This window comes from Camelina sativa, chromosome 8 (assembly GCF_000633955.1).
Source record: "Camelina sativa cultivar DH55 chromosome 8, Cs, whole genome shotgun sequence".
Taxonomy (NCBI): Eukaryota; Viridiplantae; Streptophyta; class Magnoliopsida; order Brassicales; family Brassicaceae; genus Camelina; species Camelina sativa.
In genome coordinates, this window is record NC_025692.1 from 23,341,781 (window position 1) to 23,358,568 (window position 16,788).

At 36.5% G+C, this 16,788-nt stretch overlaps 3 protein-coding genes across 4 annotated transcripts; 1 reads left to right on the plus strand and 2 right to left on the minus strand.

Moving 5' to 3' along the window:
- On the plus strand, window positions 3,559-6,633 carry LOC104708106 (transcription factor TGA4). Of its 2 annotated transcripts, none has more exons than XM_010424602.2 (9): window positions 3,559-3,840; window positions 4,650-4,818; window positions 4,903-4,983; window positions 5,055-5,114; window positions 5,191-5,268; window positions 5,346-5,409; window positions 5,497-5,768; window positions 5,856-6,083; window positions 6,186-6,633. In XM_010424602.2, exons 2-9 carry the CDS (start codon window positions 4,660-4,662, stop codon window positions 6,336-6,338), a joined length of 1,095 nt encoding a protein of 364 aa, XP_010422904.1. In that variant the 5' UTR covers window positions 3,559-3,840; window positions 4,650-4,659; the 3' UTR covers window positions 6,339-6,633. The 2 variants fall into 2 exon arrangements, with proteins under 2 accessions (XP_010422904.1, XP_010422905.1); XM_010424603.2 differs by lacking the exon at window positions 3,559-3,840 and adding an exon at window positions 3,873-4,444.
- LOC104708107 (probable inactive receptor kinase At5g10020) lies at window positions 6,872-10,828 on the minus strand. The gene is made up of 3 exons (XM_010424604.1): window positions 9,669-10,828; window positions 7,826-9,481; window positions 6,872-7,693 (listed from the first exon to the last, which is right to left on the minus strand). The coding sequence occupies exons 1-3, from the start codon at window positions 10,600-10,602 to the stop codon at window positions 7,116-7,118; spliced, it is 3,168 nt and encodes a 1,055-aa protein (XP_010422906.1). The 5' UTR covers window positions 10,603-10,828; the 3' UTR covers window positions 6,872-7,115.
- LOC104708108 (ABC transporter F family member 4) lies at window positions 12,720-16,369 on the minus strand. Its single transcript, XM_010424605.2, has 13 exons — window positions 15,661-16,369; window positions 15,219-15,257; window positions 15,065-15,118; window positions 14,906-14,969; window positions 14,636-14,694; window positions 14,395-14,519; window positions 14,221-14,280; window positions 14,010-14,068; window positions 13,756-13,832; window positions 13,604-13,642; window positions 13,400-13,462; window positions 13,144-13,320; window positions 12,720-13,046 (listed from the first exon to the last, which is right to left on the minus strand). Exons 1-13 carry the CDS (start codon window positions 16,132-16,134, stop codon window positions 12,999-13,001), a joined length of 1,338 nt encoding a protein of 445 aa, XP_010422907.1. The 5' UTR covers window positions 16,135-16,369; the 3' UTR covers window positions 12,720-12,998.

Here is a 16,788-nt window from a genome sequence, read left to right on the forward strand (position 1 = left end):
AAAAAGCAGAGAGAAACATAGTTAAGCAGAGAAGAAACCATTAGAAACAGCAAGAGCAAACTGAGATTTAGCTTCAAAGTTCCTCTTTAAACTCTTGATCATGTCCTCCTCAACTCCAATGGACGTCATCTTCGCCGGGAAATTATTACACAGCCCAACCTCCGCAGAAATCGATGCTTTCTTTGCCATTAGCTTCATCCTCCTCTCGTATTCCTCCACCACCAATATTGCTATGTCAGCCATTGTTACAATCCCTCGATCTTTCTCTTGAGTTCTTATGTGCCAAGAAAGAATACAACATAGAAAAGCTATTTATATTGCTGCTTTAACTTGCTGTTTCGGATAAGGATCGTTCCATCTTTTTTATTAATTATTATAAGGAAAAATCTTTTGTCACATTTAATCATACTTGATTCTATTGGTTTTGGTGTTTTCTAGAGAAACTTGGATATGTCGGTTTACCATGTGCACCGATTATGTGTAGACTGTAATGTTATCTTGTATCGTTTGTATTATATACTTCGTGTTTTAGCTTACCAAGAAGCGTATGTATTCTAATAAAATTAATTCAATATAATTGAGTATAAGTTTTGTATGTCATTCCAAGTATTTATTTACCTGAACCTTTACGCGTAAATTCACTATTCCAATTGGTATGAATTTTTGAGAAATGCAACTTTTTCTTACACCACTTAGAAGTCTGAAATTAAACTTACAAGTAATATCGGTCTTCACGCTAAAGGAAAAGGTGAGATTAGATTGAAGTTGGCACACAGTTTTCCAATACCGATGGCCGGTGAACCGACATTTTGTGAACATTCGTGTTGTGCCTTTTTTTTGTTTTTCTCATAATGTGTAGTTTACTAGTTAGTGGGATCATCTAACCAAAAAATGAGAGAAAACAAAAAAAAGACTGAGAGTCGCGGATTGCAATTTATACTTTTTTCCCCGATTATGACATCTTTATATAATAAAAGCCTTATCCTTTTTGGTGATATCCACGTCAAGTGTCTTCGACAAAAGGGTCGGAGAGCCTAGTTCTGCAAGACATATCGTAATGTGTATTCTTCTATATTATTGGTAAGTCAGCTATGCCTAATCGTAAATTATAGGAGAGGAAATGATCACTCTCTTCCCACCGACAATATATTCTAACAGTTTTCTTCTGGATAATGGATCTTTGAATTCTAACTAAAAATTTACCACTAAATTTCCTAATAATTCAATATGAAAAAATTAGTTTACTTTGTTGATTCAATATGTCAAAAGAAAAAAGAAAAAAAAAGTGAGAAGAAGATAAATACTGTGGTCAAAGGAACCAAAAGGAAAGAGAAGAATCATTAAGGAAGTAATCTTAAAATGATGATAGATAGCTCCCATTTGTCTTTGTGGATTAATGTCGCAAAGACATCCTCAACGTTCTTTCTTCCCATTATTTTTCTTTTGTCCTTTATTAAAATATACATCTTTTGTTCTATTTTTTTTTTCTTTCAACGTCAAACACACTCACACATTTGAGTATTTGAGCATACATATAAACAGAAACAGTTACAATAAAAATCCTCTTCCATGTTCTATCTTGTAGGTAGCGACTAACTATTTTTCATGGATGATTGGCTTTACGCTCTCAGGTACTAGGTACTGATCAATTATATATAGAATCTTCTTCTAAGATTATATCTCTTTTAAAATGTGGCTAAATAAAGTCGAGAGAAAATATTACAAGGTTCGTGAAAAAAATTTCAGATTGATTTCAAAACATGAGTATAGTTTTAGCCACAGATACAGATAGAAAATAAGAGTGACGACAACCACCATTCTTAGTGGCAAACCACTTTTAATAAGATAGCTAGCACTTGAGAATAATTCCACAAATAGACAAAAGCAAAGAGTTTGTGCGTCATGTTTTCATTAATATACACTTCTTTATTTTTCATTGTTAATGTTCTTTTTTTTTTTTAAATTGTTAATGTTCTTTGTATTCGAATAAACATTGACTCCATATTGTTCTTTGGTTAAAAACTTTAAAATAATTGCAATACACTTAGGAATATGTACTGCGTTGACAGATAATGAGATAAATGCACAAAATTGCATATTATAGTTAGTATTCGTTTGTGCTAATTAAAATAAACAAGTAAAGAGGCAAGTGGGTAGAAGTTGTGGTCGCACAAATATGTCTCCTATGTAACTTGAAGAGCCAATCTGTGGTTATGATCAAATATTGAAATATTTCTTTATCAGCTATAGGTGTGATTCCTTTGCAAATGTTCGTTTCTCTTTTTCCAGTATATATAATATATTATCAAATAGTACAACTTTATATTTAGGAAGACGTATATGTGAATCTTTTTAGTTGGCAAACGTAAGCTACATATAATAATTAACTATACCTAGATATGTTGATATAATTACATTTTATATATAGCCAATAGTAAGCTGAAGCCTTCAAAGATTACATGCTCGAGTGGTCTGTCGTCGGTCTCTTGTTTGATCAGCATGTCTTATTTTGGAACCTCATTCTTACGCCAATATTTTTCTTCTTCTTTACATTGGGTAATCTTATGCCAGTTGTTGATCAGCATGTCCTTAAATATTGAATCAAACCTTTACAGAAATCTGATTAGACATGTCCGACGACAGCGTTGAACCAAGATTGGGTAATCTTATATATATGCAGAGAGCTGATGAATATTATGAAAATTTTATAGTGATATAATACTTATAAACTAACCCATTAGAAGATTTTCTACATGTGAATCGATATTAACCATTAGGTGTAATCCAATTACGAACTATCAAAACTAATTGATTACTAAACATATATAATACGATATGCATCAACATATTTTACGTAAATCTGTTTCTATCAATTGTTGCCGTCAGCGTTGCGGGCTTGCGGCTATGCTACGTACTGATGTCTTATGAATCCCAAGCGTTGCGGCTATGTTACGTACTGTAGTCTTATAAATCCCAACATATACAACTCGGAGAGTTTTTAACCGCCTTTTTTCATCCCCGCCGCAAATCTTAAGCTGCGCGTGTGCCGTTCAATCTTTAGGTGACGGTGTCTAGCCGCAAAATTTGACATGTTTGTTACCACAAAAAGAAAAAAAAAAAAAAAAATTGACATGTAGCTAGATAACATATTCTTGGAAATCAGAAAGACTATTTTTCACGTAGGCTTTATGAATTGTTAATGAAGAATTAAAAATCGGATTTAACTTTTTAAAAAATTCCAATCTACCTGGTGCGCACATCAGCGAGGTAGTGGAGACATGGACAAATGAGAGTAAAACAAAACATAAATAAATTAATTTAGTAATGAATAAATTGTGGTCTACTATAAAAAGAATATACTGTAAAAAGAATAAAAATTATTAAACATGTCAAAATTGTTTTTTTTTTCTTTTTTTTTTTTAAAAAAAAACTCTGCTGGATTCAGTTATTGCTTAAAAAGACAAAATATCACCGAAGAATCAACGAACAAAAAAAAGAGAATATAGAAAAGAAATTTCAAATTATATTTTTAAAACATTTATTTATGATATAGGAAAATGTAAAGAAGTCTATCAAAGGTCTCTCTCTCTTTTAAGTTGTCGTGTTCTCGTATGATTCTTCTTCTTCTTCAAGATGACAATTGCAGATAACGCGATTTTATCGTCTCTTCTGTTCTCAGATCGATTTAAACTGAAAATTTCTAGGCTTTGCTTCCGATTTCGTCACTGAAACTGAAAAGTTCCTTTGCTTTTTTTTTTGTTTGTGTTCTTTTCATGGTTTTCCGCGGGAAAAGTTCGTCTTTTTGAAGCCCTTTTGACATAAATAGACCATAAGAAGAAGGTAACAACTTCGTATCTCTCTTCTTAGTAAAGTTTGATTTTTTTTTTGGGTTGATTATGATATTGATTATGAATATCATAATAATCTCATCTTGACTTGGAAAAAAGTTTCGAACTTTGTGTGTTCTCTGTTTCATCTTAGAGATACCCTTATAAGTCTCTTGTTATGTTTCCTGGATTAGGGTTTACCTTAGTTGATTTCAGTTGAAGCTGTAACTTTTACTTCTGATTTTTTTTCATTTCATGATTGGCTATGTGATATAGTTTGGTTCTAGCTCTTATTCTCTTCACCTTCTTCTCTGAGTAGCCTTTACATGGAATCTTGACTTATGTGGACAAGAATGTTATTTCAAATCAGTGAGTGAGTGAGAGTAATGGAATTTTTTCCCTTATTGGGAGGTGTATAAGATGGTCCACCATTAGTGGCTAAAAGAAGGAGATACAGTAAGATCCAATAACTGACAATGACATTAGAGTTTGGTCTGTTTTAGGAAATGCAATTTAGAGGTTTTGGGATCATACTTTCAATAAAACCACTAGTAAGAATAGGGTTTTTCCGGGTGTATATGAGTCTGATGTTTTCACCTTATACACAAGTAGGGAAGGTATGTAGTAGCGTTGACGGATTGGGTGATGGAAAATGACTTTAAAAAAAGCCACAACCTTTCTTTTGGCTGCTGCAAAAATCAACTTACTTATCTCTCTCTCTCTCTCTCTCTTCAACTCGTGATGATGATCTTGTATCTTTTTGCAGTTCTTGATTTTTGATTAATGAAAGTTTTTGTATGTATATCTCTTGTTTGTTGCCAGTGGAAGAAACATGAATACAACATCGACACATTTTGTTCCACAGAGAAGGTTTGAAATTTACGAGCGTCTCAACCAAATCAGTATGTGGGAAGAAAGTTTCAAGAACAATGGAGGCATGTATACACCTGGCTCTGTCATAATCCCGGCAAACGAAAAGACAAACAGCTTGGTACTTTAAGATTTGTTATATATCTCGGATTAAATTATCTCATTTGAATTCAGAAGCTAATGCTTCCCTTCAATCTCTGTTCAGTCAGAGGATACTTCTCATGGGGCAGAAGGAACTCCTCACAAGTATGACCAAGAGGCTTCCACATCCAGACATCCTGATAAGGTAAGTTATTATATATAGCTTAGTTGGTTATCCATGGAGGTTACGTCAATTTAATCTTTATATCTTTACAGATACAGCGACGGCTTGCGCAGAATCGTGAGGCAGCTAGGAAAAGTCGTTTGCGCAAGAAAGTATGAAACTTTATGTTCTCTTCAACGAGTAAAACAGTTATGTTTTTGACTGAGTTATATAAGTCTTTTGTTGCAGGCTTATGTTCAGCAGCTAGAGACAAGCCGGTTGAAGCTAATTCATTTAGAGCAAGAACTAGATCGTGCTAGACAACAGGTTTGTAAAGAATATTCTTCTTCCTTTTTCCTTCAGTATTCTAGTTGATATATTAAGGTATGATCATAATGTTGCAGGGTTTCTATGTGGGGAACGGAGTAGAATCCAGTGCTCTTGGTTTCTCAGATAACATGAGCTCAGGTTTTAATCTTTCACCTCTAGGTAGTTTTGTATTGTCTCCCTCAAAATCAATTTTGAGATTCATCAGTTTTATTTTTTGCTTGTTAGGTATTGTTGCATTTGAGATGGAATATGGACATTGGGTGGAAGAACAAAATAGGCAGATATGCGAACTAAGAACTGTGTTACATGGACAAGTTAGTGATATAGAGCTTCGATCACTAGTCGAAAATGCCATGAAACATTACTTTCAACTCTTCCGGATGAAGTCAACTGCTGCAAAAATTGATGTCTTCTACGTCATGTCCGGAATGTGGAAAACTTCAGCAGAGCGTTTTTTCTTGTGGATAGGCGGGTTTAGACCCTCGGAGCTTCTCAAGGTAATAGAATAACCTGTCATGAATCCATAAAAAGTGAAGATTCTTTTAATGATTTTGGATATGGATTCTTTTGTGGTTGTTGGTTAGGTTCTGTTACCGCATTTTGATCCATTGACGGATCAACAACTTTTGGATGTATGTAATTTGAGGCAATCATGTCAACAAGCGGAAGATGCGTTATCTCAAGGTATGGAGAAGTTGCAACATACATTAGCAGAGAGTGTAGCAGCCGGGAAACTTGGCGAAGGAAGTTATATTCCTCAAATGACTTGTGCTATGGAGAGATTGGAAGCTTTGGTAAGCTTTGTAAATCAGGTGAGAAAGAAAGCTTAGCAAAAACTAATGAAATTGTTAGGAGGACAAGAACTGGTTTCTTGAGACTGATGTTATTTCTTAAATTTTTGTTTTTGTTGTTAGGCTGATCATTTGAGACATGAGACATTGCAACAAATGCATCGAATCTTAACGACGCGACAAGCGGCTAGAGGTTTGTTAGCATTAGGCGAGTATTTCCAACGGCTTCGAGCTTTGAGTTCGAGTTGGGCGGCTAGGCAACGTGAACCAACGTAATTAAGGTGTTTGGATTTCCAGAAAGGATTGAGACCTTAAGATTCGAGAATGGAGAGTTATGGTGGTGAGTGGGGTTTTGGACAAGAACAAGAGCAATAACATAAGCGGCTGTTTGAATGATGATTCTTGTCTTGCGGCTAAAGGAAATGTTTGAGGGAAGTTGTAAATATGATCACCAACGTAAAGTATAGCTTTTTAGAAACCAATTTTTCGATGTTTTTTTCTTTCTCTTGTATGTAAGACTATTATAGATTATATATGATTTGGCTTGTGGTATATATTGTTTCAAATGTCATATTCACTAAGAATTTGAACCACATGAAAATGCATAAAGGTTTGTAACTTTAGTCATTCGATTTGCTCAACAACATATTCCCTTAAAAGTAAATTACAATTCCATGAAGCTATACAGTTGGTAAACGATAATGAAAATCACAAATATCATTCCATTTATCTCCCTTGATCAGCTCTTGCTAGTTACTAATACTCAACAAAAGATAGAAGAAGACATTTAGAAAAATCAATAACCAAACTCAGAAAATGTTTCTGTCAGAATCAATGGGATTAGATTTTCTTCTACCTTTACAAGGAAGGGGAAAAATAATCAACAAAATATAAATGTAAGAACACGTGAGGATCTGAATCATCTGATCAAAGCTACTAGAGAGAAACATAAAACCAGAAAAGAAGAAGAAGAAATAAAAAAAAATGGGGATGAAGGGTGAAGGGAAATCCATGGAGATTTACAGAAAAATGAAATAAAAAAACAAACAAATCTCAGGCAGAGATTGAAGTAAGTGGATCAAGTACTTGTCTGATGTTAGGCCTTTCACTGACAGAGAGAATGCACCTGATTGCGACAGCAAGTGCATCCTCCATTGCCTTTGAGAACTCTTCCCCACCTGCAATGTCTCTGTCTATGCAATCCATTCTCCTACCTTCTTGATCACACAACCGCACCCAATCAGTCAGATCAACAGCACCTGTTTGACCCGAGATTATGTCACCCGCGCTTCGTCTAGTCAAAAGCTCCATGAGAATCACACCAAATGCGTATACATCGGATTTGAGAGTTGGTATTGGTTTAGAAGCTGAGGAAAGTTCAGGAGCAGAGTAACCGAGCGCACTCATGTTTAGAATCTGTTCCGCTACACCAGGTGGAGTCATCAGACGGTGAATACAGTAGTCGGTTATGCGCACAGTATTGTCGGGACTTGTGAGGATTATGTTTGTCGGCTTCAAGTTCCCGTGTGGCATTGCTCTATCATGAAGGTAGAGAAGACACTGAGCCACTTCAACTGCAACTTTTAGTCTTTGGCTGAAGGACATTGGAGAATACCTCCGGGGAGTAGTCTCTGCACATAAAGATTGTAACGGTAAGTTCTTTTAAGCTTCAAAGGTAGTCATCAAATGGCTGAAAAGTGCTTAATTTTTGTTCAAACGAGATACAGAAAGGCTAATAGCTATGGGGTAAAAGAGCTTCTTACCGTATAGATGCATGGCCAAGCTTTCTCCTCTAAGGTAATCAGAGAGTAGAAGTCTTTCTTGTTCTCTGGGACCCCAATAGTATGCTCGCAATGGGACAATGTTTGGATGTTTTAATGAGCCGATTTTTTTAGCTTCCCGTGCGAAATCTTTCTTATGCCTCACGAGTCCAACTCTCAACCATTTCACCGTCAACATGTGTCCATTATCCAGTGTTGCTTTGTACAGTGTTCCATGGCTGCTTCTACCTAGAACTTCTGCAGGAGCTCGGGATAACTCTTCTGCTGTGAGTTTTAGTGAAATGTCTAAGAAGAAGAGTTCTCCGGCCAATCGATCCGGTGAGTAAACATCTAACATCACAGGCTGCTCGCTAAAACGGGGTGAGGAGGATAATGGAGAGCCTCCTGAAGAAGACTTCCGTCCAGATGCTGTAGGATAATCATCAAGGAGATTAGGGTTTGTAGTGGTTGTAGGAGGGGGCACACCCTGCTCGGAAATTTCAGCTTCAAATCCGGGTATCCCAGATAAAGACCTTGAATTTGGGGTGAGCAAGTGATCGTTTGAGAAGCTCAATGATGATGACGGGTGCTCAGCATTTGAGCTGAAGTTGAATAAGGAGGGACGAGATGAGCGTCCAAACTTGGCGTCTCTAGTCGTGGCTTGGTCTGTAAATCTATTCTTCCCATGAAAGTCCTTGAGCCGTGTTCGATGATAGGCAAACAAGACAAAAAGAATCATAAGAGCAGCTCCAACTGAAGCAACAATAATTGCTATTCTTATGCTACGCTTCGAATGCTGTTTTTTCCCAGTTAAAGACAGATCACGAGTAGAATCCGCTGCACTCCCACCACCTGGGAGATTTAGCTTGGAGTTACCAGGATAAAATGACGAAAGCGGGTAATTTTTCAGCTCTTCCGGAATGATGCCTGATAGGTCATTATATGACACATTGAATCCCACCATCCCGGAAGGAAGCTTAGTCGGAATTTGACCCTTGAAAGTATTGTTTGACAAGTCAAGGGACTCAAGGCCAGTAAGCTTGTTGAGGTCGCTTGGAAGTTCTCCAGACAGCTTATTATTGGCAAGATTTAGCACCTTAAGTTTTTCCATTGTACCTATATCGCCAGGTAACATACCCGTCAAAGAATTGGTTGAGAGGTCAAGCAACTCCATCTGCGGATAAAAACTTAGAACCAGAAGTTGGCTTGCGTGTGAACCTCGAAAAGGAATTGTCCCCTCCAAGTTATTCATAGAAAGATTCAAACTTCTCAAGCTTGCAAAAGTGAAGAAACTCTGGGGAATAGAGCCACTGAACTTATTTGAACTGAGATCAATTACAGAGAATTGAGAAACCCCTGAATCATACCACAGAGAAGGCAAGATACCAGCGACAGAGTTATTCCTAAGGCTCAACACACTTAATCTTGAAAATGCAGAAGTGAAGTTTGGCAAGCTTCCCGACAAGTTGTTTGAGCTCAGATCAAGATAATCTGGAGTAGCTTCCCACTTTTGAACAACAGACACATCGCCAGAGAAAGTATTCCCACTCAGATCTATCGCTAAGCAACTTTTCAAACTCGACGGAAGCTCCCCAGACAGGCCGTTAGACGAAAGATTCAACAGATTTAACGTTGTTGAATTGATTACACTAATTGATCCTGCATTTGAATAAAAAAGAAAACTCCTTTAATTCACATTCATAGAACAGCCTCAGACAATACGACACAAATGTCTAGTCAAGGACCAGGAATCAGTCAAATCAATGCTCTATACCTCTATCCCTTAAAGTAGCAAGATTTAGAAATTTGGTGAAAAGTAAGAAAAGGTGTAAAATTTTCAATTCACCTGTAAAACCATTTCGACTGAGATCTAACTCTTGCAAAGGAATCGAACTCTGCAACAGCTCCTCAGGCACTAAACCGAACAACTGGTTACGCGCAAGCTTCAAGACTCTCAAACTCGGCTGTGATCCAAAACGAGGCAACTCACCATTGATCTGGTTATTCTCCAAGTCAATAACCTCGAGATTCTTGAACGCACCAATGGACTCCGCGTTGAAAAACTTGCCATTCAAGGCGTTATGGCTCACATTCAAGTAACGGAGAGTGTTGGAAATGCTCGAAATGTTCTCAACTGGTAAAGACAAGCCGCCACTAAAACGGTTAGAGCTCAAATCAACGAACTCAACGTTCTTCAACTCAGTGAAAATCTCACCAACGTCTCCCCAAATCTCATTCTTGTGCAAATCCAAAGATCTAAGCTGTTGAAGTTTCCTAAACCCACTCGGGAACCCACCTTCGAACTTGTTGGAAGACAAATTGAGATGATTCAAACCCCAAAGATCCGAGATCCGACCCGGGATAGGTCCATAGAATCCGTTATCCGACAGATCCAAGTGCTGAAGCGACGTGATTCCACCCAACTGAGGGACGACCCGACCGGAGAAGCTGTTTCCGGATAAAGAGAGGTTGCGGAGAGAAGTGAGACCACCGAGCGTGCTGAATTTGAGTTCGCCGGAGAGACCACGACGGTCTAGGTTAATGGCGATGATTGAACCGGTGTCAGGGTCGCAGGAGATACCAGGCCAGCCATTAGGGCAAGCAGATGGATCACTGAGGCTGCTTGTATCGGACCATGAGATTCGTTGTTGAGAGGCTTCGTCACGGATCCCTTTACGGAACTCGAGTAGAGATCGGAGCTCCTTATCGGTGACGGCGTTGGCACCGAGGAGGAGGAGGAGTAGTGAGAGGAAGAAGCAGAAAATAAGAAAATGACTCATTTAGCCCTGAAGAATCTTTCCTACTACTCAACAGAAGCAAATGCAATACTACTGATTGAAAGATATAAAACCCTAACTAGGATTCATAGCGGGGAGAGAAGGAGAGCAGTGAGACGGAGATTTAGGGATTGTACTCTCGGAATCTGGAAATTGAATAGAGGGGAAGAAGAAGAAGAAGAAGAAGAAGAAGCAGAGACGGGAGAGAGAGAGAGTGTGTATGTGTGTGTTTTTGAGGTTTTCCAAAAAAAAAATCGAATTTTTATATTATTATTTTTCTTTTTATGGTATGTCTTTAATTTATTTTATTTTTTTCTTCAGTTAAAGATTTTTAACAGATTCCAATTTAAAAACTTTCAGATATTTAAAATAAACTTTTTATCATTTTAGGAATTATGAGTTTTTCTCATTTATGGGTACCTTTTTCCTCCCCTAACTTTACTCTCGTTAATGGAATCATTAAAAAAAAAACAAAAAGACTTTTGTTAATGGAACCTAATTACTGATTACTTGCTAATAGTTCTAGACTTCTAGGTCATGTAATTATAATTTTTTTTTGTTTTTTTTCAAAAGATGTTGATAACTTTTGAATATTCTCTGACATTTTCAAATAAGTAGCCAAACCCACATAAATTGACTAAAAAAGAAGTGTTTTTTTTGGAAAAGTTGATTTTTTTATGTTTGAGTTGGATATTATGATATATCGAAAAACTCAAAATGTAGTTAAAAGATGAATCCAAGCGTCAGTGGAAATAGAATGATTTTGATGAGATGCCTAGAGATATTATACTATTTATTGACCTTTAAAAAAAAAAGGCCTCTTACTACTATTATTGTTTACTTTTAAATCATACGAGTAAAAAAAATGGGACATACATATCTTCAGATTTATTAGTCAAAAATTGGAGATCATTCAGCAATGAAAACGATTTGTTAGATGTGTCATTAAAATTGAAACACTAATTGCGTCAAGTCATAATCACTACTTATATCAGTGAGTATGTATCAGTTATTACTTTACACAATGCATAGAGAGTTTAGGAAACATACTTTTTTTTTTTTTTTTTAGGAAACATACTTTAACTACGTGATAAAATACAAAACCAGAGTATATTATTATTATATAACAAAATACATTAAGATACAAATATCCGAACAAATATCATTATTAGAAATAAATAAAAAAAGGTGAAAAGAGAGAAAGAGGGAGAGAAGTGGTGGAATAATATATGATTAGTTCTGGAGATGAGTAAAACCAGACTGGAAAGAGACAATGGCCATGTCGTTTGAGTCTCTCTGTCTTTTCTTTTTTTTGTTTCCCCCTCAAAAAAAGAGTTTTTCGCACCAAAGTCAAGTCACCAACCTTTCTCACACATCACATGCACCGCGGACGTCATGGACTCTCTATAACGCCGTTAGGTTCTTTGTCCGTACATTGTTCTCTTTAAACGGGACGGAGAAGACTCACAAAGAGAAAGAACGTGCACTGTGCCATCATACTCAATTTACTCCTACTACTACTGTACTCTTCAGGCCCGACCTGTCAATTTTGTTTCCCCTAATCACATTAACATTATTGTGAGTAATTTGACCATACTTTGTTATTTTGAATAACTAACTGACATATCATATACTAAAAATATGACTTTTCAAGATATTATTTTATACATTTTATCCACCCCAATTATGTAAATTTATTTTGAAAAAAAAATCATTTGATTAAAAAATTCATGATTACCCTAAAGGTTATATGTTGAGATAGAAATAGGCTTTTTGAAATTCTATGGCACTGTTTAACTGACTGATTTATATATTCCACTAGGACCTCGTCGCTAATTTTTTTCATGATATAACACATAAATCTTGAGGTAGTCTATTTTATTTGCTCCATTTAGAATGTCATTTTCTCTAACCATAAAATGAAAGATGCCAAACTTATTATATTTTTGTTCTCCATCTCTCGTAATGAATAATATACATTTGGGTCCATCAAAAATAATACCATTTTGTTATTGTCGAAACTTTTGACAACTAGTAGTGTAGTTGGAAAAACCATTTAAATAGATAGAGATATTAATAATCAAGAATAATTTGAGGATACCATTAGAAAATTATGAAAAAAAACTTCAAGGGTTGAAACTGAAATATAAGAAAGCTGTCTCCAATTTTCCGCAAAAAGAATTTGGTTCCCGTGACTCTTCTAAAGATCTCAAGTATTTCTAGAGGAGAGAATACAAGCTCATAAATGTAAAAGACACTTTTTGTCGTTCAAACTTGACTTTTTAACTCCCTATAATAATAGCTCAAAGAGTTTCTGAGAGCACCTGTGACTAGATAAGTTTCAATACTGTTGAAGCTGCCAAGAAATGCTATTCTGAGTTCTCAAAGATCTGATCATTTCAAAGGACTTCATTAGCTTTTCCATAGTACCGGTTAATGAACGGCGACTGCAAAACAAGAAAAACCAAAATCAAGATCATTCACGTATCACAGCTTTGTAACAAAACCCCCTTTTCGAGTTACCAGTTTCTCATATGTTCTTACCTTGACACCAGAGACGTCTGGTGTATCTGGTGAAGGCTGAGGGTAGAATTTGTAGAACTTCATCTTTTGAAATGCTTGCTTGGTGTCTTCACTCATCTCTTCTATGGCTTTCTTTCGAGCCTCTTTTGCCTCTCGGTTTGCTTTCTTAGCTGCTCGAACTTGCTCTTTGACATATTCCTGAGAAAAACAAACAATGGTAATTAGAGACAATACTCAAGCGTAAAGAATTGACAATTGCTTTATAGCTCAAACTTACTTTGAATTCATCCTTCTGTTCAGCTGGTAATTGTTCTTCTTCAACCAGTTTATCGACAAATTCCTGAGATAAATGCACAAAAAGCCATATCATGATTCAGCATACAATTGACTGTGATTTAGAGCAGTGCAAACATGAAAACTCTCTTGACACAATTAAAGAAGTACTTCAAGTTTTATCGTTACAGGAAAGCCAAACACACACCTGAAGTTCGTCAAACTCCCAGTCAAATTCGCATACAACCTGCACAAACAGAAAATTCAAGCTTCATTATACAGAAAATAATGTGCCCCTATTCGACCATTTCATGTAGACCTGCCAATCCCAACACATTCATTGCATGCCAGCAAACTTACAGGCGGTTCAGAGGGGAACATTATTTGGACCTCAGTACTCTGTTCAAGTTCATCTTCCTTAAAAGGTTGATAGAAATCTGCAACGCAAAACAAAAACCAAAACCAAAACGAAAAAGAGATTAGAATTTGTTGTTGCATACCACATACATAACAAGATACACATACAGATAATCCACTGCAACAGCCAGCCATGTGCTATAATTGGTTCACTCTACAAATTTAAATAGTATTATTAGTAAATGAATCACACTCACAAGGAAGGCAATACTCAAACTTCTTAAGTTGATCTTCCTTCATATGTCTGAGAGCAGATCTGCAGATAATGTACAAAGATAAATTGAGTATACCAGAACAGGAGAATTTGAACAATACTATCCGTAGACGACTCATGTAATGAAACTCAAAATCCCTTCATAGCAAGTGAACATCAATGTTATTAACTCTATCAGTCATCTAACTACTTACTTCCTCTGCGTACAGACCAAAGTGAATATTTGCGAGTTCATCTTATCAACTCGTCTATCTCTGCAAGAAGAATAAAGCAAAAGTAGTTAGCAACTGCTCTTAAACATCAGAAGTAAGAATATCCCAAGATGAACTTTATGCTTCTCTTCTCATTGATTTAGGCCAGCCCACTACCTTTTTTCCAACGGAATATAAGGCAGCCAGTCCATTTTCATCTTCTTCATTGGAATGATTTCCTCCACTTCTCTCTGAACAGATGTGATTCCTATCTTATCAGAAGGCGGAAAGGGTGAATCAATCTGCATATACAAAATCGACAAATTTTAGAAAGAGAAATGACATAACATATGCTCTTAAATTTAAGGATCAGCGTAGCAAGCAAACTTTAATAAAAATAAATTTAACAATAACTTACAACAACAACTGCTGGGACATGGACAATCTTGTTTAAACCTTTGTAGGGGACTAGTTGAGCTGTAACGTTAAAAAGAGAAGCTTAAACAGGAACTAGAAGCAAATGTTCAAGAAAGGAAGAGAGCGTACTGCACAACCTGATAAATTTCTAACCAAACTAGAAAGAACCATAAGTGCCAAAGATGATTTAAACATGTCAATCGATAAGAAGACAGTAATAACCAAAACTCAAAAAGGAAGAAAGAAAGAAAAAGCACGAGAAACAGCTTACGTTCTGTACAGCCAAAAACAAAGACTTTCTTCCCATAGAGCTTTCCTCCTTCCTCCAATGCTTCCTGACACACACATGAAGAAACATAAATATCAGAATCTGGTCAACCCCGGAACACATGTTGGCTAAACTACACAGAATGTAATCCAAACAACTTACCTCAAGATTTTGGAAGTCCCAATTGAATTCATAAAGTGCATCTAATTGATCCCACTGCCACCAAAATAACAACCATAAGCAAAAAAATATATTGGATTCTCAATGGTAACAGTAGTTCTGAATATTGAAGGCTAAATTCGTCAAAATAATATACCTCGGTTCCCACTGGAAATGCAACCTTCCACAAATCCTCCTGAAACACACAAAAACAAGCGCATATGTTAATTTGCAACTCACACCGCAGCAATAAGAAAAGAAAACAAGCCCTTTAACATGAACTATAAAAAAAATCCTGAAAATGAGAAACACCACAGCATTCCTTTGGAAAATGTCCATCCACTAACTCAAGCTCGCCAATAACACACCATATCTGACCACAACAAGTATAACAGCATACAATTGTTCTCACAGATAAACCCCCACAAACAAAGTCATAAAGTCAAACGGGGTCCAAAAACGTATGTCGTTCTTGTTTTCACAGCAGTATGTGCATTATCATAAAGCTAAAAAGCCCCAAAATTGCATTGAATCCAAGTGATAAAAGTCCCAATCTGTATAACATTAATTAGACTAATAAGGATAGCAAAAAGCAATACCAGATTACGCTTGTCCTCGAAGTACTCAGGCTCTGGCTTTACTTTGGTAACTCGGGGCTTCTTAGCTGCGGGTGCAGGTTTCTTCTCATCCTGAATCTCAGTCTCCTTCTTGGTAGCCCTCTTCCGCTTACCACCACGACGAGCAACAACAGGTTTCTTCTCCGCCTTAGCCTCCTCCTCGACATCTTTGACTTCATCCTCTTCTTCCTGATTCTCCTCCGCCTCCGCCTCCTTTAACGAATCAGGTTTCGCCGGCTCTTCCTCTTCATCCCCCTTCGCCTCTTTCTCTTCTTCCGCTTCACCATTCTCCTTCTCCTCGTTGACGACTTCTTCCTGAGGTTGCTGACTCTCCTCCTGCGTCGTCGTCTCCTCCTCTTGAGATTCAACAATCACCTCCTCGGCCACAGTCTCCGCGACAGCAGCACCTTTGCGACCAGCTTTGGAAGCACCCTTTCTCTTCGCTCCCTTCCTCATTGTACAGTACTAAGAACAAATTGACAAAAGAAGGGAGTTAATCTGAGAAAACCCTACTTGGCTTCTCCGGCGAAGATAGAGAAAGAGAAATCTAGGGATCGATGGCGGTGGATCCGCAATTTCGAATTTTTCAGAAATTTTGGGTTTTGTTTTTAATTAATTTGCCCCTCTCTCTCTCTCTCTCTCTCTCTTTTGTTGTTGTTTGTCTAAAACGTTGCGTGATTTTAACGACCGCTCTCTCCTCACGAGAAAGGAAATAGGGTTTTTGATTTTTTCCCCCAAATTATTTAAGGCGCCGTTGTAAGGCCCAAAATTAACATAATTTTTTTTCGTAAATTTAATTATTTTTGAAGTTTGAATTTGAGGAAGTTTGACGAACCCTTGTGACGATGATTTCAAATTTTTTAGGTTGAATTTTTATGAAACTAATTAAGGTAATTAGATCTTTCAAATCTATTGACTTTTACAGAAAATTTTTGTTAGCTTTCTTAGGAAAAGTTACAAACTTCTTAGAATTTGATTAAATATTCTATGATTTTTTATTTTGAAAATGGATACACTTTATGAATCAATTTTTTTAAAAATAATGTTTTAAATCTTAGAAGTTAAATTGTGTAAGAAAATTATTTACTGGATAAATGGATATTAATCTTT